The 21820-nt window shown below is 36.0% G+C and overlaps 1 protein-coding gene across 5 annotated transcripts in view; it reads right to left on the bottom strand.

Annotated features, from left to right (window-relative positions):
• Nucleotides 1-21820, bottom strand: part of SREK1 (splicing regulatory glutamic acid and lysine rich protein 1) — a 43868-nt gene that overhangs the window by 2766 nt on the left and 19282 nt on the right. For 3 of the 5 annotated variants that reach the window (XM_040262632.1, XM_040262634.1, XM_040262633.1), the window contains 8 exons: nucleotides 18431-18595; nucleotides 18104-18282; nucleotides 16924-17054; nucleotides 15940-16054; nucleotides 10447-10566; nucleotides 9684-10082; nucleotides 5476-5571; nucleotides 479-623 (listed from right to left, as the gene is read on the bottom strand). In XM_040262632.1, the coding sequence (XP_040118566.1) occupies nucleotides 479-623; nucleotides 5476-5571; nucleotides 9684-10082; nucleotides 10447-10566; nucleotides 15940-16054; nucleotides 16924-17054; nucleotides 18104-18282; nucleotides 18431-18595 (1350 nt within the window). The remainder of the gene's footprint in view (nucleotides 1-478; nucleotides 624-5475; nucleotides 5572-9683; nucleotides 10083-10446; nucleotides 10567-15939; nucleotides 16055-16923; nucleotides 17055-18103; nucleotides 18283-18430; nucleotides 18596-21820) is intronic. The other 2 variants (XM_040262636.1, XM_040262635.1) reach the window with 1 other exon arrangement.

The following is a 21820-nucleotide window of genomic DNA, read 5'->3' as shown; positions in this document are numbered from 1 at the left end:
ACAAATATTACTTACCAGTATAAGGAAAATAACCTAACTCACAAGTATTTACAATATTTATCCCCCCCCCAAAAAAATCCTTACTTGATGGAATTTGGTTTCCATTAATTATTCTAATTCAACAAACCTAACAATTGGTATATTATCACAAAACCAATGATAACATCATCTGTCAAATTTGCTAAAACAAATGCAGTGAGGAAAATGGCATCAAGTAGAAATATTCCTGTACATTGTTAAAATTTTTATTGTATGCCATTCTGTGAATAAGGAATGCAATTGTCTACATTAGTTAACATTAATTAATTCTTATCTTCAAAAACTAGGTGAAAAAACTACTGATACAACAAATATTAAATAAGCAGTACCAAAAACACTGTTGCCCTCAAGGAGCTTTGTCTAAAGTTAATACCTCTATGAAATAAAGAACAATCTCATATTTATTATTTAAACCCTAAACATGGAAAGATTTGCTTACTTTAAGTGAAGTATTGTTCTTCTCCACCTTGTCCTTCCCTTCTCTATCATTAGAGCTCTTTCTTGTAGAAGCTGAACGTTCTCTCTCTCTCCTTTCACTGATGTGGTCCTTTTCTTTTTCTCTCTTTTTATCCTTCTTGTTTCTGCTATAAGAGTATTAATAATGTCAGTTAACATCTTAAAAAGTAAACACCCAGTATATTGTTAATTAAATATTCTTACCTAATACTAATGCATTGTAAACAAGCGTATCAGTAACCTGGTAGACCAAGTAACGTAAATGAGTCCTATAACCCACTAACTCAAGCCCACACCCAGTTAACTTTTTAAAGACATACAGTCATTTCTGCAGAGGCACAATTCTGTATTATCAATTTCTTAAGTTTTAAAACATTCAAGGTTTATTTATCTACTGTAATTAGGATAAAACAAAATCGAATACATAATACTTTTACCCATTTTTTTCAAAGCAAAAAATGAATAACCAAAAAATAATTTAAAAAAAGATAAAAGAATCAGATAAGGCTGAATGACTTCTCAGGCAAGACTGCATGACTTACAAAAACCTGGAACTTCAAATAACCAATGACACCATGCACCCTCCTCTCATTCATAAAGTCCCACCCACCAATTCAAGAGCAAACACTAAGCAGAAGATGGTCTGAACGCATTCCATTTGCAAAAACAACATATCCCTAAAATTAGAGGGGAAAAAATGATGTACTTCATATCAGAAGCATAACAAGACATCTTCAACTCAGAATAATTAACCCTAATATAGAATTCTTTGTCTTAATTATGAATAGCTTAAAAATAAACACAAGACCAGGCAAAGAAACAAAAACACTTAAAAAACAGACCCAAGTACATATGAAAATTCAATAAAGCATCTCAAATCATAGGGGAAAAGATGGTCATTTATAAATAAAAGACCTGGGTACAATTGGATTATTATTCAGAAAATGATAAAAGCAGGTCCGTATCTCATTCACATAAATAAATCCAAATGGATTAAAGACCTAAATTTTTTTAATGAAATAATACAAGTAACTACAAGAAAACATAAGTGAATTTCTCTCTAACTTGAATTAAAGGGGAGATTTTTTTAACCATAACTAAAATTCCAAGTACAATAAAAGATTCATACATATGCCTACATAAACTTTTGCAAAGCAAAGCAAAAAAACACTGCTAACATATTCAAAAGAAAAATGACAAACCAAGAAAAATATATTTACAACATACTTATGTATATATGTTTATCTTTACATAAAACTCTTAAAAGTCAAGGAAACAACTGCAAAATGAGATTCCTTAGCAATGTATTTAACCAAAAGGGCAAAAAATTTGCCAAAAGAAATAAATGCATAAATAAAATGGAAACACACCCCATGTTCTTGAATCAGAAGACTTAAATAGAGTTAAGGTAACAATAGTATTCAACGTGATCTACAAATTCAATGCAATCCCCATCTAAATCGCATCAGCACTGTTAGCAGAAATAGGAAAAGCCCATCCTAAAAATCATATAGAATCTCCAGGGACATCAAATAGCCAAAACCATCTTTAACAACAAAATCGGAAGACAGTTTCTGATGTTAAAACTTATTACAAAACTACAGTAAGCAGAACTTTTCTTGGTGGTACAGTGGGTAAGAATTTGCCTGCCAATGCAGGCGACATGGATTTGATACCTCATCCAGGAAGATTGTACACGCTGTGAAGCAACTAAGCCCATGTGCCACAACTGCAGAGACTGCATGCTGCAATTACTGAAGCCTGCATACCTAGAGCCTGTGCCCCACAACAAGAGAAGCCACAATGAGAAGCCCATGCACCGCAACTAGAGAGCAACCCCCACTCCCTCCAACTAGAGGAAGCCCACGCAAAGCAAAGCAGACCCAGTGAAGCCATGAAAAAATACCTGTACACAAACGCTCACAGCAGCATTATTTACAATAGCAAAAAACCCGGAAATAATACTGAATGTCCATCAACTAATGAATGGTTAAATAACAAAACCTGGTTTTATCCATTCATTGGAATACTACTCATCCATTAAAAAGGAATGAAGTACTGATTCATGCTATAATATGTATGAACCTTGAAAACATTACATTTAATCAAAGAAGTCAGATACAAAACCACACATACTGGGAGTCTATATGAAATGGCCATAATAGGCAATCCAGAGACAAGAAGTAGGTTAGTGGCTGTCTGGAGCCACGGAGAGTAACTGCTAATCGGTACAGGCTTTCTTCTAAAGTGAAAAAACTGTTTCGGAACTAGCAGTGATGGCTAAACAAAATTGTGAACTCTTTGAGAAAAATGCAACAAAAATTACTAAACATCACTGAAATGCACATTTAAAAGGGTGAATTTTATGTGATGTAAATTACTTCTCAACTTAAGAAATTTTAAGTCAAAATGGAACTGGGGTTGGGTAGAGTCACTGACCATATACAGACACACACACAGTATATATTGTGAATGCTGTCTTTTGGAAGAAAAGGAAAAATTCAAATACATGTATCTGCTTAATTTTGCAAAAAAGAAACACAAGAAAGGATAAAACAATTTATCACTTATAGAAAGTGGATGTTAAAGTAGAAGGAATCTGGAAGGAAGTGAAATGTTCTAAATGTATCTTTTTGTCTAATTTGACTTTACAGTTGATAAAAGTTTTTACTTTCGCGAGCAAAGTATTTTTTAAAAATCTGTCCCACCTCCTCAATATCCTACACCTTCCTTTTATTCTCATCTAAAAATAATAACCCACAAATAAACAAAAGATCTCTACTAGGAAGCATGTTCCTTCTACCCTGGGCCAAAACCTTTTATAAATTTCTCTTTTCTCTACCTGGAAAACCAACTGAGAAACTATGACCCATTAGGAAGATAGTGGGATGAAAAAATATATATACAAAAATCACTAACCTTCCTATGTATAAACCTAATCTCCAATTATATGACATAATGAAAGACTTTATTTACAAGAACAAAAAAGCAACATATATCTAAAATTAGACCTTGAAAATGCATAAAATCTGTTTGAAATAAACACTGAAACATTCATGAAAAACACTAAGGATGGCCTGAATAAGTAGGCCATGTTCCTGGATAGAAAGACTCACCTTCATAAAGTTTTATTAATAAATCTATTCATCAATTTCCCCATTAATAAATTTAATCATACTATAATACAAATTATCAGTAGGTTTTACTTCTAGAACACAAACTAACTCTTAAGTTCAAGCAGAAAAATACACACACAAGAATGATCAAGAAAGCTCAAAAAAAGAGAAATGAGAGGTATAGAAAAGTGTGTGTGTGTGTGTGAGTGTGTGTGTGTGTGTGTGTGTGTGTGTGCAGGCTCAGTCATGTCCAACTCTTTGTGACCCCATAGACTGCAGCCTGCCAGGTTCCTCTGTCTTCGGGATTCTCCAGGCAAGAATATTGGAGTGGGTTGCCATTTCCTACTCAAAGGGATTTTCTTAACCCAGGGATGGAACCCGCATCTCTTATGTCTCCTGCACTGGCAGGCGGATTCTTTACCAACTCTACCACCTGGGGAAATAAAGACCTTACTAAATATTTAGAAATACTATACAATCCGTATAATTAAAAGCATGAGGCACTACTGGTACACAGTCATCAGTCAAGCCAATCCAATACAACATAAGGCCCAGAAACAGACTCCAACACAAACAGGAAAATTTAGTATATGACAAAGGAAACATGGGATAAGTGTTAAGAAAATTGGGTTTTTAATGATATTGGAAAACAAAGAAGCATCTGGAAATATAAAATCATATCCACGTGTCATACTGCAAACAAGGAAAAACTAATGGATCAAAGATGTAATGCAAAAATTAAAAGCATAAAAGTACAAAAAAGAAGCAATAAAGGAATTTTACTCTAATCTTGGAATAGGAAAGACTTTTCTACCTGTAAGACTCAAAATGGAAAAGTCACAAAAGAAAAAAACTTGAGGAATTAAACTATATAAATCAAAAATCTCTATAAAATTAAGTCTCATAAACAATTTCCAAGAAATGACAAACTAGGAATAATTGAAACCAAGTCACTGAAGAATCACCTCTGGAATATAGAAAGAATTCCTGAAAACAGAAAAAATAAAAACAGACCCCATAAAAAATGGGCAATGTATACAATTCGTAGAAAAGGAAATACAAATGGCCTTCAAATATATGAAGATGGTCACCTTCACTCTTAAGAAAAATGCAGTGAAAATGTCTTTATACTGGTACCATTTCTTATCTATCCACAATTTTGGAAACAATCTGCAGGAGCTACAGGGAAACAAGCATCTCAAATTGCAAGCTGCCACCAACCTTTATGAAGGACAACACGGAAGGAAGTATCTCTCAAAACTACAAAAACACTCACCCCCTGGCCCACCAATACCATTTACAGAAACTGTCTCCGCATACTGGTGTCATCCATGAATTGGCACGTGCCAGGGGCACTTGCCATCTATCTCGACAAGGATTAAATCACGTGTTGCTGCAGCCGCTGAGTGAATTAAGAGAACCTATTCAGTTACTGTGGGCTGGTTTCATAACAGACAACGGAAGACTATGCAGTTGTAAAAAGGGATGAGCAGCACTCTGATGAGTACAGAAAGTTCTTCTGGTAGTTAAGTGACAAAAGCAACTGTACAACAGTGTACATTTTGCACTACCTTTTGAGGAAGATGAAAAAAACACATTATATATTCTCATCTGCTCCCATATACAAAACTGGAAGGATGTACCAAAAAAAACTAATAAAGTCGTTACTAGTGGGGACAGGATAGATGGACATATCATGGAAGTTAAGATCTATTCATAACTTTTTATATTCTCCAGATTTCTAAACCAAACTAATATATTACATGTTACTCATTCAAAATATAAAGTTATAAAAATAATAGACTGAAGAGAGAAAACTTTCCCCCTGCTTCCTCCTCAGTTCTAGAACATGCTTTCAACCTACCTCCTGGGGGATGGAGACCTAGAAGATTTCCTTTTTATGGTTTTTGATGTTCTTGGTGACCTGGAAGAACTCCTGCTCCTCCTCCTACGCCTTTCCCTGAAAGTCAAAAATGTCATTTTAAAAACCAATAATTCCAGTAAGATTAATTCAAATACACAAAAGCAAAAGGGTCTGGAATGCTCTCAAGTGAAGAGTATTCTTTAAAGGTCAGTTTAAACTAATGTCTTTCATGAAGATATTCTATTATCTAATTTTAGTACAGGTCAAATGATGAACCATAAATTCAACAGACAAGTGAAAACATCTCTTAAGATTTCATATTAGAAAAGATGATCTCCTTTACATGTGATTTATTTGGACAGCAATTTCTAGAGCAGAAAAGATATTAATGGATGTTTCATATTCTCTCTTACGTTAAACATACTTTCCTCCTCAACACCTAAAGCATGTTGCTTTCCAGATCCTCTGTCATGCATCTAGCTCCTTGCTGCCCCACTGTGGATTGTCTTTTTTTTACAATAGGCCCTTTTCAAGAAGTGAAAGATAAACAGGCTTGCAACATACAGACTTTCTAAACCCAATGCAGAATGCCTCTTTAAGGAGTATTTACATTAGTTCATTTCACAGATAAACTGCTTTTACCCCCTCATCCACCTATCACTTCATTATTGTTGTTCTAGTCATTTAAAATTAAGCACACAAGTTACTTAGATATGAGGAAATTACTTAAAAACTGGGATTTAAATATGATGAAGTAAAAAATAATTATTAAATAGATTAAAATTATTAAAAACTTTTTTATTAAAAACAATTTTGCTTAACATATTACTGAATGACACATACTTTTAATAATAATTTTATGTGTGTGTTCAGTCACTAAGTCATGTCTAACACTTTGCAACTCCATGGACTATAGCACACCAGACTTCCCTGTCCTTCGGTATCTCCTGGAGTTTGCTCAAATTTATGTCCACTGGGTCAGTGATCCTATCTAACAAATTACTTCATTCGTAAGAGTGGTCAGCTTAGAAACAATGAACTGCAAGATGTCTGTTATTCAGGTGATGAGGTATGACGACTTGTTTCTTAAATGACTAATGCAGCCAACGATCTATCTCACAAGAAGCTTTGATAGTAAGTGGCCAGAGAACTGAAACAACCAAATCCTCTAGACTCCAAGTTCTCCTTATATGTCAGTAAGCTGATTCTAGGCTAACGAAATATTTTGTGTACTTTTTTCATCTATAAAATAAAAAGTAAACAATGCTTGTATGTGGTATACACAGTAGATTTGAAGACTGAGAGAGTTCAAGAACTTTGAGAACACAAATAAATTTCTGCTCTACCTAAGGTTCTTGCCTCCACTACCTAATTTTATCTCCAAGTCACCTCAAAATTATACTTCCTACTGTGGAAATTAGATGACATTATTCCATTCAATCAATACCATTCTGTAGCAGTACCCCTCTCTGCACCTCACACACTGCTGCTGTTGCTGCTAAGTCACTTCAGTCGTGTCCGCTTCTGTGCGACCCCATAGATGGCCGCCCATGAGGTTCCCCCGTCCCTGGGATTCTCCAGGCAAGAACACTGGAGTGGGTTGCCATTTCCTTCTCCAATGCATGAAAGTGAAAAGTGAAAGTGAAGTCACTCAGTCGTGTCCAACTCTGTGCAACCCCATAGACTGCAGCCTACCAGGCTACTCCGTCCATGGGATTTTCCAGGCAAGAGTACTGGAGTGGGGTGCCACTGCCTTCTCCGACTAGAAGTAACTTTTTTCACAGCGTAAGAATGCCAGTGTATCCCATTTTATACAAAATGGCTCCATCTTCATCAGTGTAACTCTTTACTTGTATTTCAGGAACACTGTGTCTGGGTGGACATCTAATAACTACCAGCTAGTGGTATTGAGAGCCAGGCTTGACAGACAACAATCCAGAATATCAGTTGGTGAGAAAGAAGCTATCAGCACTAGTATGAAGAATTGGAGTTAAATAGGCTGACGTTTAAATTTTAGTTTCACACTTAACCAGCTGCATGACTAAGGTCATATTACTTAATCTGAGTCTTAGTTTTTCCAATGGATAAATGGAGATAATAACTCAGGTCTCACTGTGCAGTTAGGAGGATTAGGATAACATCTGTAACGTCCCAAGCCTAATGCCTGGTGCACAGTAGGTGCTCAATAAATTTTTCCTCTTTCCCTTTGTTGGTCTCATCCTTATTGACTGTAATTTCAAGCATCAAAAGTTCTTAAATATCAAAATTTTTTCTTTAAAAAACGTAGCTCAGAAGACAATGTTGGAAATAAAAACATTAAGTAGACTATTTTTCTGAGCAGTTAACAGGTTTCCTATTCACTAAACAAATCAGAGCACTTGTAAGGAAGAAAAATGCTAAAAAAAATTTTAACTCTTCACTAAGCTCTTCTGAAAGCATGAATCATTTCAAACAACTGAACCAACATTAGCCAGCATTTATCCTCCAGGCCCCAGAGGTTCTCTAAGGACTGAATATGACTATCCACACTTTCTTAAATATCAAGCAACTTAAAATAGTCCATGAAAAAATTAAATATTTTTAAGTCATCAGAAAAAGTAAATTCAAATGAATTTGAAAAGAATCAGGACACTACTTGGTGTTGTTAAAGGCAATGTCTAAACATAAACGTCAAGAATGTGTGAAACACAATCAATAAAATAACTGCAGTAAAGACACCATAAGGCTTAACTAATACCCACAGCAAATGAGTGAAATTATTAAGGTTTTGTTTCAATGTCCTGAAATATAGCAAAGATCTACTGATTTGAAGTTCCATTTTAACACATACTGCTGCTTTCAACTTTATACTTCTGAGGCATTTTTTAAAAAGCCAGTACCAAGTACTAGTTAGAGTCTTCATTTAAACAATCACTAAAAAGAGAAAGAGCTACTGTACTACTACACTTCTAACTAAAGTGCAGAGCAGATGGAATATTTCCTCTGAGCTTTGGTTTCTTCATGTTTTAAAACCATGATAACAGTCTTCTCACAGGCTTACTGTGAGGATTAAATAAGATTAGTCATGAAAAACTCCGCTGAAACAAAACCTGGCATATGGTAAAGCACTCAATAAATGCTAGAAATTATCTTCAATTAAGTAACCAAAGACTAGCATTAAGAACAAGCTATTAAAACAGAAAGCAAAAACATTAGGAAATGCACGTGCCAGTCTCAAATTATTCTCTATGAAAAACCTTTCAAAAGTATCTTTAAAACTTGCTAAAATATATTTTTAAGTATTTTTAAGATACAGTTTTTAACACAACTTAGGAACTTCCATTTGTTTATAGTCACAATATCATCTGAAGCAATGGATACAGGTTGAGATAATCCTGAATTAAGGAAGGGCCTTGTTTGCTGCTGTTACTATGGCAACCTGCTGCCACCTGGTGGCAGTGTGCGTGCGTGCGTGTGCATGTGTGTGAGGTTGCTTCAGTCACATCTAACTCTGCAACCCTCTGGACTGTAGCCCGCCAAGCTCCTCTGTCCATGGGATATCCAGGCAAGCACGCTGGAGTAGGCTGCCATGCTCTCCTCCAGGGGGTGTTCCCAACCCAAGGATCAAAGCCGTGTCTCGTGTACCCTCTGCACTAGCAGGTAGGTTCTTTACCATCAGTGCCACCTGGGAAGCCCTATGGCAGTGCACCGATTAACAGAGCTCTAAGAAAAAAGCAAATCCTCAACAAATAAATGAAAACCAAAATTTAAACATCACACACTCAACAACATAGCACAGTAAAAATGAACTTAGATGACAGAAAAAACTAATATTGCAACCTTAACAATAATTTTACATATTAAATTTACTACTCATTCCAAAGAAATATAGTAGCCTAATAAGCAGTCAACTTTTCCACATAAAACCAAGTCAAAAATAAAAAGCTTGCCCCTGCCATCCACCCTCCAAGAAAATAAGCAGCAACAGCAACAGCAGTCACTGTGAACACTGCCAGGTTAAAGGAGCAGATTACCAAGGACAGCTAACTGTTCAAATAACTGTGCCCAAAATTATCTCTTCCTCCTCACTGACTCAATACTGTAGCAATCCCTCGGCTAGAGAAATGTTCTACCATTATTTTACTGATTCCATGTATAACAATATTTTCCCTCTCACTGAAAACTGTCATCAATGAGCCTCTTGGTAGAAAGCTGAAGCATTATCAAACCTGCTGGAACTACGAGATCTTCTTGATGCATTGTAACTTCTGGGTGGTGTTCTGGACTTTTTATCCTTCTTTCTTTTCTCATCTGTCTCTTTGGATCTGTCCTTTTCTCGTTCCTTTTCTTTGTCTTGTTCCTTCTCCTTTTCTTTGTCTCGTTCCTTTTCATGGTCTTTGTCCCGCTCTCTCTCTTTGTCCTTCTCTTTGTCCTTCTCTTTGTCCTTCTCTTTATCTCGGTCCTTTTCCCGTTCTTTATCTCGGTCTTTATCTTTGTTTTTACCCCGTTCCTTTTCTTTTTCACGTTCCTTTTCCCTGTCTCTTTCCTTTTCCCTTTCCTTTTCTCTATCTTTTTCTTTCACTCTTTCCTTTTCCTTGATTTTTTCTCGGGTATCTTTTCTTTTGTCCCTTTAAAAATAAAAATAAATAAATAAATTCACAACTAAAACAATTCTACTCCCCAAAAAGGACCTCAATTGTTTCCTCAACAATTATCAAAACAACTGATAACAGCTATAAGACATTACATACAAATGTCTACATAATTTCTATGTACATGAAGCTAAATGAAACAATTACCAGGCTGAATTAAGTAGTCTGGAAATCTCATGAGTCATACTAACCATCGGATTCAAATCAATGACAATCGACATTAAATTATTACTTAAACGATCAGAAAAAAGTTCAATTTCTTTCATTAAAATTTTAAACTACAACAGACTTTTAACAAATGAGGTCATGAGAAAACTACCCTTAAATTCAAAAAACTCACCGTGAACGTGAGCGACTCCTTGACTTTCGCCTCTCCCTTGATTTAGAGCGTTTTTTATGAGGGCTCTTAGATCTACGTCTATCTTTTTGTCTTGAACGTGATCTATTGTGGGATCTACTCCTAAAGAAAGATAAATTGTTAGAGTATCAAAACTTAGTCTCAGAATTTCAATTTCAAATGGGAGAATTTTAAAACCAAACTTGACAGTATTTATCAGTATTTTTAAACTCTCTTTACATAACACTTCAGATAACTTATCTGACATAATTTATTGGAAACTTTACCAGTTTATTGCCCAGAATACAAAGACAGAAATAGAGAAAGAATTTAAGCTATTTCTTATGTCAGACTTAAGTTGATGGTTTCAGGTGTGACCTTCCTTTGCTAAGTATTACATGCTTCAATTAGTACAGACAATTTCTCTTGGTCCATATTTTCATATCATGAATTGTCTTTAACTCTTGACTTGCATGTAATATGACTGCTTGTGGTTATAACTTATCTTGACAGGGAGTGGTAGTTGTATGGTTCAATGGTTTCTATCAACAGCCGTGTGCTGTTTGTCATACACATATTAAGAAGAATGTGTGAGAAAACAGTACTAATGATGGTGCTAGTGTGACAGGAGACCAAATGTCTTACTCATGAGTGAAAGCTACATATAATCAAATACTCAATTTGCAAAGGCCCTGATTTTATAATCACATATACAGAAGTATTAAAAGAAACCATTATTACCAGAATTCTTGGAAGAAAAATAACTGTTCTTCCAATTCTAAAATTCTCTAGGCTCTTCTCCCAACTAAACAGCATATATAAGTGACATTTTTCATATTGAGGTATCCTAGGAACTATTTATTAAAATATGACAGAACTGAATGCATACAACAAGCGATGAGACTCACTGGCTTTGGAGACAGTCTGGCTCTGACACTCAAGTTCTGCCACACAACAGCTGAGAGAACTCTGGTTAATCACTTAACCTCTCTAAGCCTGAGTTTCTTCATCTAAAAACTGGACTAAAGTCATACCTACACCTCTTACGACCATCATGAGGATTAAAACAGACGATGTATGGAAAACTGACAACAGTTTCTGGTGCAGAATAAACGGTTAAAACTCCTACTCTCAATATCTACACCATCATCATTAACAATTAACATTAATGGAAAATTATTCCAAGAAGGTAAAATGATCTTCTGTAAGTATGCCTTACATAATTAAAACTCATCTTGATGGTAATATTTTCATGAATTAAGTTAAAACAAGTTTATAAAAGAAATACATATAGTTAAATGCTTGTAGAATGCTATGAAACGATCCCGGGTTCCAGCACCAAAAAAAAAAAAAAAAAAGAATGCTATGAAACCAAAAAAATCTCCAAACAATCCTCAATTAATAATGAAATCTTGTTCATAAAACACATTTTTCAGTTGGTTAAAATTTGTTTTCCAACAGTTAATTTTCAACTGGATCATTCATCTATTACATGGCTTTAAAAACTAAACTTTTATCTTTACGCTATTCAGTCCCTAAATCATGTCCAACTCCTCATGACACAGGAAAGCACGCCAGGCTTCCCTGTCCTTCACTATCTCCTGAAGTTTGCTCAAATTCATGTCAGTTGAGTCAGTGATGCTATCTAACCATCTCATTTATCTTCATATCACATTTTAATCTAAGAAAATAATTATTAGTTTGTTGAAATCTTTATCACTAATAACCTATGAGACACTAGGGTCAAGTAGTAGCTACTAAGGAAAAACTGCAAAACTTAAAACATTTTTAAGTCCATTTACAGACATCCACATAAGGGTAATGTTTTAAAGGGCCTTTGCCTCTAGGTACTTAATATTCCTGTCAACTTTGCTAAAAAAAAAAATAATAATTTTGTTTTCCTCAAATAGTGCTTTCCAGTCTTAATTAAGAAACTCTTTTAATAAAAATTAACCATAGCCCTAACAAATAAAAGTTAATAATAATAAAGCACTCACCAAAAAAACAAACAAAAAAAAAGAAACAAAAACAAAATACAAAAAAGCAATGACCACTTGGCTTCCCACTTTACACTGTGGGTACTCAAGAGTTTGAAACTCACTGCTCAAGAGTAATTATTGTATTTTAATTTTGACAATAAAGATTTCACGTCTATATCACCCACAAGTTGCCTTTAAGTATTCTGCTTAGGAAAGCTAAAAGCTTTAAGTCAAGAGCAAAACTACTCCAATCAAAGATAAAGATGTAAGCCATCATTAGCAGTTCTCATTTTAGCATAAATGTACAAAATTGCACTTACAGGTTAAACTGTAAATAAAGGGCAACTTACCATTATGTTGCATCAAAGCTCATTTGTAAGTCAGTTGCTTCCCATTAAAATATTATAAAATGTCTTACAGTTCCTATGCTGGTCTGTAAAAGTTACTTAACTTTACAATAGAGTACTACCCACCTTTTCTAACCCTGTCCCTATGAAAAAAAAAAAAAAAAACAATAAAAATTTGGACAGAGTGGAAACACATCTTCCCAGTTCCTGCCAAGATAATAACAAATAACTCCTTACTCCCTCCTACAGAGAGAAGGGAGGGAATAGGGAAAAGATCAGGGGAAGGTTCTAGAAGTATCAGAACACTGCTGCTGCTGCTAAGTCACCTCAGTTGTGTCCGACTCTGTGCGACCCCATAGACGGCAGCCCACCAGGCTCCCCCGTCCCTGGGATTCTCCAGGCAAGAATACTGGAGTGGGTTGCCATTGCCTTCTCCAAGGTAGAAAAAGATGGGCCTTTGAGAAAGGGGATCCTGCAACCTCCGCTCTTGGCTAGGTCTTAGTGGGCCAGAGAAAGAGCTGAAGGTGCCCAATCCCACTAGAAGGGGAGGGGAAACCACTAAATATCTACATTTCCTACAGTGGAGAGGAGGAAGGAGGTCCTTAAGTCCAATGTTTTTGGTTGAGGAACCCTTTTTTCAACAAAATTCATCCTCTTTTGCATTTCTTTAAGATTTTATTAAAGGCTTCTTGTGTAAGAACAGTATATGCTGATAAAAAAGACATACAGGCATACCTCGAGAGATATTGTGGGTCAGGTTCCAGACCACAGCAACAAAAGGAACATCACAACAAAGCAAGTCCAAGGAACTTTTTGGCTTCTCAGTGCATATACAAGTTATATTTACTCTACAGTGCAGTGCATTAAGTGTGCAGCAGCACTGTGTTACAAAAAAATAAGTACATACCTTAATTTAAAATGGGTTGGCCAGAAAGTTCATTCAGGTCCTTCCCTAACATCTTACAAAAAACCTGAATGAACTTTTTGGCCAACAAGATTTAATTGTTAAAAAATGCTGATCATCATCTGACAATGCAGGACTGCCACAAACTTTCAATTTGTTAAAAAAAAAAAAAAAACACACACAGTATCTGTGAAAGCATAATAAAACCAAGTAACAAAATGAGGTATGCCTGCATGTGAGCCAGCCAAGAACAATTAATTTCTCACTCTATATCATTAGACAGACCTCCATGAAACTCCCATGAATAAAAATAATTAACAAATTTCTAACCCTCCACTAACCCTTGGAAGGGCAAAATACCCAAATACACTTAAAATGATAAAAGTAAAAACCTTAAAATAGATAAATTATATGTCCCAACAGAGAAAGCTTCACAGAAGTTATCAAGAAAATAATGATATTAAATCATTAAGTTTTGCTTTTTTCCAGGTACAGAATACCACTAACATATTAGATTTGGAGTATGGCTCTATTAACACAAATTAAGAGTCAAGTCACTGGTCTTTTTCTTCCTCAGAAAGTTATTACTCTTTCACTGACTCCTATACTTTCTTGACCTCCTTTACTTTTACCACTCTGTTGACCTACAGAAATATTCATAACCTAGTACCACTGAGGTTCTGCTACACTGCCTCCTTCCTCGTACATGAAACAATTTGCTTCTATTAGACATGAATTTGCCTACTGTACAGCCTTGGATGGAGAGTAAAACCATATTCCAAAAGGAGTTTTGGAATCTAATAGTAATAGGGAAGTATACACCAGTACAGCTAAAAGTATAGTTTACTAGTCTAATTAAGAATATCTGCAATTAGAGATTACCATACTAAATGAGATAAATCAGAAAGAGAAAAACAAATACCATACAATAACACTTACACATGGAATCTAAAATATGATAAAAACAAACGTATCTATGTAAAATGGAAATAAAATCAGGGACAGAGAGAACAGTATGGTGGTTGCCAAGGGGAAGGGGATGGGAGAGGGCAGGAGTGGTAGTTTGGGATTAGCAAATACAAACTGGTATGTCTAGAATGGATAAATAAGATCCTACCATATAGCATAGGAAACTGTATTCAAAATCCTGTGACAAACCATATGAAAAAGAATGTATATATATGTATAACTGAGTCACTTCAGCTGTAGAGAATTAACACAACACTGTAATTCAACTACGTGTCAATAAAAAATAAATTTTAAAAAAGAATATCATATTTTCCTATCTCATTGCCTCTATCTCTTTGATTAGCACAGGAAATTAAGACTAAACTGAGCTTGCTGATGAAGTTCAACAAAGAATATACTGGTCCTTTTTGCCCTCCCCTGAAATCCTCCTTCTCTAATACTCCCAACAAACATGCACACACACTTTTCTCTATCTCTTCTCTTCAGAGAGTATGAATATGTATGTACATATAACATACAATTAGGATCCACTGTATCCATTTTCACATTTCAGTAACAGCTCCCTCCTCATCTTAAAGAAGACAATAAAACTTATCATGTTAGACCTGATTCTTAGGTTACTTTCAATCAAGTTTATATTTTGAGATACCCTTTGTACCACACTCAACGTATTTTTAAAAGAACATTAAAATGACAAAGCCATGCTCAAAAATAAGATAAACAGAATAGAAACAAAGTTTAAGCACAATACAGTAGTTGCCATTAAAACTGCAAGTTACTCCTATGTTTCAGGTCCCAAAGTGGGTGAAGGCAGCTCTTATCACCAAGAGTACAAAGACTTAAAGTACTTCATTTGATGCAGAGTACTGGAGAAAGGCAACTACTTGAAATCTAGATCTGGGGTAGTACTTCCCAGACCTTGAGGGGAACAAAAAAAAAAAATGCAACTTTACCAGTACTTTCAGCACCATATGTTCCCTTTTCCCAACGTGAAGAAAGAAAAATTTCTGCCAATTCTTTATACTAGTTAATTCTTAGAAAAGTCAAGAACAGAACACCTTAAGACAAAAAACCAACTTCTAAAACTAAAATTAGTTGAAAGTATGTATTTACTAGATAAAACTTCATTCTTAAGTACAGTGCTATAATTAAAGCAATATCTAACAGTAACTATACTTTCTGGTGAACACCAGTGAAATTTCTAAACTCTGAAACTTGGACAAAAACTCAAGAAAATCTTAACCACAGTAAATACAAAAACAAAAAACATTCAAAATATGACAGCAGAAATTCTCACCTGTGTTTTGACTGCGACCTTTTCCTTCGAGAACGGGATTTTGAGCTAGACCTGGATTTTGAACGAGTGTGAGAACGAGATCGACCGCCTTTTCTTTCATTGCTCTTTCCAGACTCTGGGAGGAAAAAACCACTTTGCAGTGTAAGCTCAGAACAATTAAAGATCCCAGTTAATAATCAGGCACAAGTGGAATGTACCACATATAGTGCAAGGGGCCTACTCTCTGTACATCCTCCTCCTGTGCAATTATCCTTCAGAAACATCCAAGAAAGTCATTGCATAAACTCGTTGAGTGCAGCCACCCTGCAGCAGTACATATAAACCAGATGATTATAAACAGCTGTTCGTAATATTTTGTTGCTGCCATAATGTACGATTATAACATGTCTGTAATTCCTATGACAGTGATTTTAAATCCTTTTTCATTTTCCTAGAATTGAAGTTTAAGTTCTGAGTGCTAATTTAGAAAATTTGCTCAAATGTAAACCATCTAGACATTTTTAGGTTGGATTTTTATAGTTAGCAACACAAAAGATTGAAGAGATGTTCCTTTACCCTGTTAAAATAGTCTCTATTTTTCCTAAATTGTGGTCTCTGTTGTCTATTTTTAAAATCAAAACTTTGAAGGAAAAATGAAATCTGCTTAATCATAACATTTAAAATATATTTATTCTGTCTTTAGTCTCACAAATAATATTTATACTTTGCTTTAAGCAAATCAGTTCTGTACCCTGATTTTTCTATTAAAATATAAAGAACTGATTTAACTCAAGCTAATGTACCTCAATTCAGTATCATGGAAAAAGACATTTGTGCTAAACAGTTCTTCAACCTTTGGTGCTAGTTAAGTCACTTACACTTTCTTGAGTTTCAGTCTTCTTATTGTAAAATGTAGGGACTGAACAGATAATTTCTAAAATTCCTTTCAGTTCTAAGAGTCTATGATCATCAACTATGGCCTTTATAGCAACGCCGCGGCCTTACCTGGTTCGATAGCTGCTGAGATAAAGGACTGAGCCTCTCGCACTCGCTTCATTACTTCTTCTAACTCCTTAGCTGCAGCCTGAGGTGTCATCTCAGGGGGTTTTACTATTGCATTGTTGGAGTGATTTATTCTAAATTAAAAATATTAGCATATCACAAATACACACCATATTTTACAAAACCTGAAACAATTAACTGCTTATAAGGTACACATATTTACAAATCTGAGGACATCTCAAAAGCACATGAAGAATAATATAGCTAAATACAGAATAACCAAAACCAACCTCAAAACCATGATTCATCTCATTTCCATCTGCCATCATCTCTTGCTAACAAAGGGAAAAGCAAGGGGAAAAATAAAAAGAAAAACTGAACCCTAGCTAACTTCTTTGACAACCTGAACAGACCAGGACAACAGCTTTACCACACAGCTTAGAATTAAATTAAAATGGTAAACCAGTATTAAAATGAGTCATTTCTATTCTTATATTATAAAAAAACTCTCCCTTCATGGCTAAGAGTGGTTTCTCTGAGGCACATAAATGAATTTGGTGTGTCTCACTTTAGCATGGTGAAAAGACATTCACTAAGAACATCATTTCTTATCCTCTAATAGCAGACTCCTGACCAAACTGCATAGTTAAGATCATTATCTACCGAATTCAAATAAAATTGTCGCCTCAATAATCTACATGAAATAGAATTTCTGGTCTTGAGTATCTAAAAGGCTCTATCAATTTTTCAGTTTGTAAACAAGAATGCAAGCAAGCCTTAAAATGTATAAGTTTTAAACATTTCTGAGATTTTGGATTTACCAAAATTCTATTTCTATATCACTGTAAATTCAATTCATATGTTAGACTGCCCATTAGTCTAGCATAATAATGCAAAACTAATCTGACTTGTTAAAGCCTATGGAAAAAGAGCTACAATCAATATGTACAGTAGAAATATGCTAGTATTAAACCAGACCTTATAAACTAGAAAGTAACATGTCTTCAAATGCAACTTTAAAAGCTAAAATGGTAAATATCTCATGTGTTTCATTTATACTTAACACAGTCTTCCTTTCCACAAATTGCCAATTACTATTAAAAAGAAAAAAAAACTTAATTACATAAAAAACACTTAAAAATTTTTCAGAATCATTAAAATTTCTTTGTTTAGTGTTTCTTACTTCAGTGGCCTGTCTCCAAACATAACTCCATTAAAAGCAAGGGCCCTTGGTACAGAATTTTGGTCTGCAAATTCCACAAAAGCAAACCGAGTTGGCTGAGTCTCATCACCTGCCATCCGAACAAACTTCACTTCTCCAACTTGTTTAAAAAATTCAAGTAGCTGATCAGCTGTGGTTGTCTGAAGAAACAAAGTAATAGTTTTAATAAAGTATATTCTTCTTTAAAAAAAAAAATCTGGTAAATATTACTTTACCAACTGATACGATTTTTAAGAAAGGTAAAAAGATAAAAGGTCCCAACACTCAATTTCTTCTTATATTAGTTACCTGGGAATTCAAATTGCCAACATAGACTGTTCTCCTAATTTCATCAATTTTAGAAGGATCCACATTCCCCATCAGTGGTGGCTGTGGTATCTCTCCAAGGGTTGCAATGTTGGGGTCTAGTGCTGCTGCTGGTATAGCTCCCAAACTGCTAAGGGAAACGCCCAGCTATAAAAAATAAACATAGCACGTAAACTGCCGCTCTCAAGAAACCCAAAGAGGGGATATATGTACACATAGAGCTGGTTCATTTTACTGTTCAGTAGAAACACATTACAAAGAAACTACACTCCAATAAAAGTTAATTTAAAAAACAAAACAAGCAAACAAACAAACATTACCAGTCTCTCATCTTGAAGAATACTGATCAATTCAGTAAGACTGGGAAGAGACTAGGGACTCCTAATTTAAGCCAGGTATATATCTGAATTATTCAGAGTAAGGTCACAGTGGTTTTCAATGTAACAAGAAGTACAATGTATTTCTTAACTATCTGGGTATTTTAATTCTAAACTTAACATTAAAAACAAACAGTGAATTCTTACTTTTTTTTCCTATTAAATGGTAGTTTTAGTGATAGAGAATTCTATTCTTTTCTGTTGACCAATCGTGATACAATAATATTAACTGAATAATAGTTACACAGTCACAATAGTAAAAGATCAGTTTTCACAATCATTAGCCAGACAAAAAATAAAAGATAATTACAACTCCAAGCCATAGGGAAGCATGATTAACCTAACAATATAAAACAATTACATAAAACTTGGGGGATTAAGTAGAGTGATGTGCTAAGTGGAAGTGTGTACATGCACATGTTCTTATCTGTCCAGCCAGTCTGTCTTTTGGTTGGTCCATTTAATCCATTTACACGTAACTGTCACTATGTATGATCCTATCTGGCCTTTTACACAGTTCACTACGTATGATCCTACGTGGCCTTTTACACAGTTCATGACGTTATCATGGCAAGTATACTGGGTGGCTTGTCATTCCCTCCCCCATGCTGAAGCTGAAGCTACAGTATTTTGGTCATCTGACGCACACAGACGACTCACTGGAAAAGTCCCTGATGCTGGGAAAGATCAAGGGCAGAAGAAGAGGGCATCAGAGGATGAGGTGGCAGGATGGCATCACCGATGCAATGAACATGAACTTGGGCAAACTCTGGGAGATGGTGAGGGACAGGGAGGCCAGGCGTGCTAAAGTCCACAGGGTCACAAAGAGTCAGACAGGACTGGGCAAGTGAACAACAACAATGATCCTATTACCTTTTTTTTTTTTTTTTTAGCATTTTCTTAACTGTTTTGAATTTATTCTAGTGGGTCTTTTCTTTCTCTTTTGTTTCCTGCCTAGAGAATTTCCTTTAGTATTTATTGTAAAGCTGGTTTGGTGGTGCTGAATTCTCTTTTAACTTCTGCTTGTCTGGAAAGCTTTTCATTTCTCCGTCAAATCTGAACAAGAGTCTTGCTAAGTAAACTATTCTTGGTTATAGGTTCTTCCCTTTCATCACTTTAAATATATCACACCATTCCCTTCTGGCTTATAGAGGTTTCTATTGAGAAATTAGCTGATAACTTAGGGGAGTTCCATTTTATCTTACTTGTCATTTTTCCTTTACTATTTTATCTTCATTTTTAATTTTCATCATTTTGATTACTATGTGTTTCAGTGTGTTCCTCCTTGGGTTTATCCTGCCTGAGACTCTCTCTGCTTCCTGGACTTGGTTGACTCCTTCCTTTCCCATCTTAGGGAACTTTCAGCTATTATTTCTTCAAATATTTTCTCAGGTCCTTTCTCTCTCTTCTTCTGGGACCCCTATGGTGAGAATGTTGGTGTATTTAATGTTGTCCCAGAGGCCTCCTAGGTTGTCCTCATGTATTTTCATTTGTTTTGCTATGTTCTGTTCTGCAGCAGTGATTTCCACTACTCTGCCTTTCGGGTCACTTACCCATTCTTCTGCATCGGTTATCCTATTAATTCCCTCTAGTGTACTGTTCCTCTCGGTGTGTACTTTAGTTCTTCTAGTTTCTTGGGAAACATTTCTTGCATCTTCTCAATCTTTTCTTCCACTCTTTATCCAAGATCCTGGATCATCTTCACTATCATTACTCTGAATTCTTTTTCTGGAAGGCTGCCTTATCTCCACTTCATTAGCTTGTTTTTCTGGAGTTTTACACTGTCCATTCATGTGAGACAAAACCCTCTGTTTTTTCATCCTGGTTAACTTTCTATGGTGCGGTTTTGGTTCTAGCCACTGAGGTATTGTGTTCTTGCTTCTTCTATCTGCCCTCTGGTAGATGAGACTACGAGGCTTGTATAAGCTTCCTGATGGGAAGAACTGGTGGCGGGAAAAACGGGAACTTGCTCTGGTGGGCAGGGTCATGCTCAGTAAAATTTTAATCCAATTACCTGCCAATGGGGGTGTTCTTCCCTGTTTGTTGTTTAGCCTGAGATGACCCAGCCAAACACGGGCTCTATGGTTGGGTTAATTGTGACGTCCAAGAGGACTTACACCGAAGGGCCCTTTCCAGGACTGCTGCTGCCTGTGTCCCCATTCCCACGGCAAGCCACTGCCAATCCACACCACCAGAGCAGACCCTCCAACACTAGCAGGTAGATCTGGTTCAGTCTCCTGTGGGGTCACTGCTCCATCCCACTGGGTCTTGGCATACACAAGATTTTGTTTCTGCTAAGAGTGGAGTCTCTGTTTCCCCCAGTCCTGTGAAGTCCTATAATCCAATACCACTGGCCTTCAAAGTCAGATTCCCTGGGGATTCCTAGTCCCTCTGATGGATCCCTTAGCTGGGAAGCCTGACGTGGGACTCAGAACCTTCACAGCAGTGGGAGAACTTCTTTGCTATTACTGTTTTCCAGTCTGTGGGCTGCCCACCTGGTGGGTATGGGATTTGATTTTATCATCATTGTGCCCCTCCTACCATCTCATTGTGGCTTCCTGTCTTTGGACGTGGAGTATCTATTTTTGGTGGGTTCCAGGGCCACTCCAGTACTCTTGCCTGGAAAATCCCATGGACGGAGAAACCTGGTAGGCTGCAGTCCATGGGGTCGCTAAGAGTCGGGCACAACTGAGCGACTTCACTTTCGCTTTTCACTTCCATGCACTGGAGAAGGAAATGGCAACCCACTCCAGTATTCTTGCCTAGAGAATCCCAGGGACGGGGGAGCGTGGTGGGCTGCCGTCTATGGGGTCGCACAGAGTCGGACACGACTGAGGCGACTTAGCAGCAGCAGCAGGGTCCTCCAGTGGATGGTTGTAGCTAGTTCCAATTTTGGTGCTTTTGCAGATGAGTGCATGTTCTTTTACTCTGCCATCCTGAACTGGAAACCCTGTCAATTATTACCTTTTTGCAGTAGTTTTTAGTTCAAACATTA

This window comes from Oryx dammah, unplaced genomic scaffold (genome assembly GCF_014754425.2).
Source record: "Oryx dammah isolate SB20612 unplaced genomic scaffold, SCBI_Odam_1.1 HiC_scaffold_20, whole genome shotgun sequence".
Classification (NCBI taxonomy): Eukaryota; Metazoa; Chordata; class Mammalia; order Artiodactyla; family Bovidae; genus Oryx; species Oryx dammah.
This window is presented reverse-complemented; position numbering and strand designations above follow the sequence as displayed.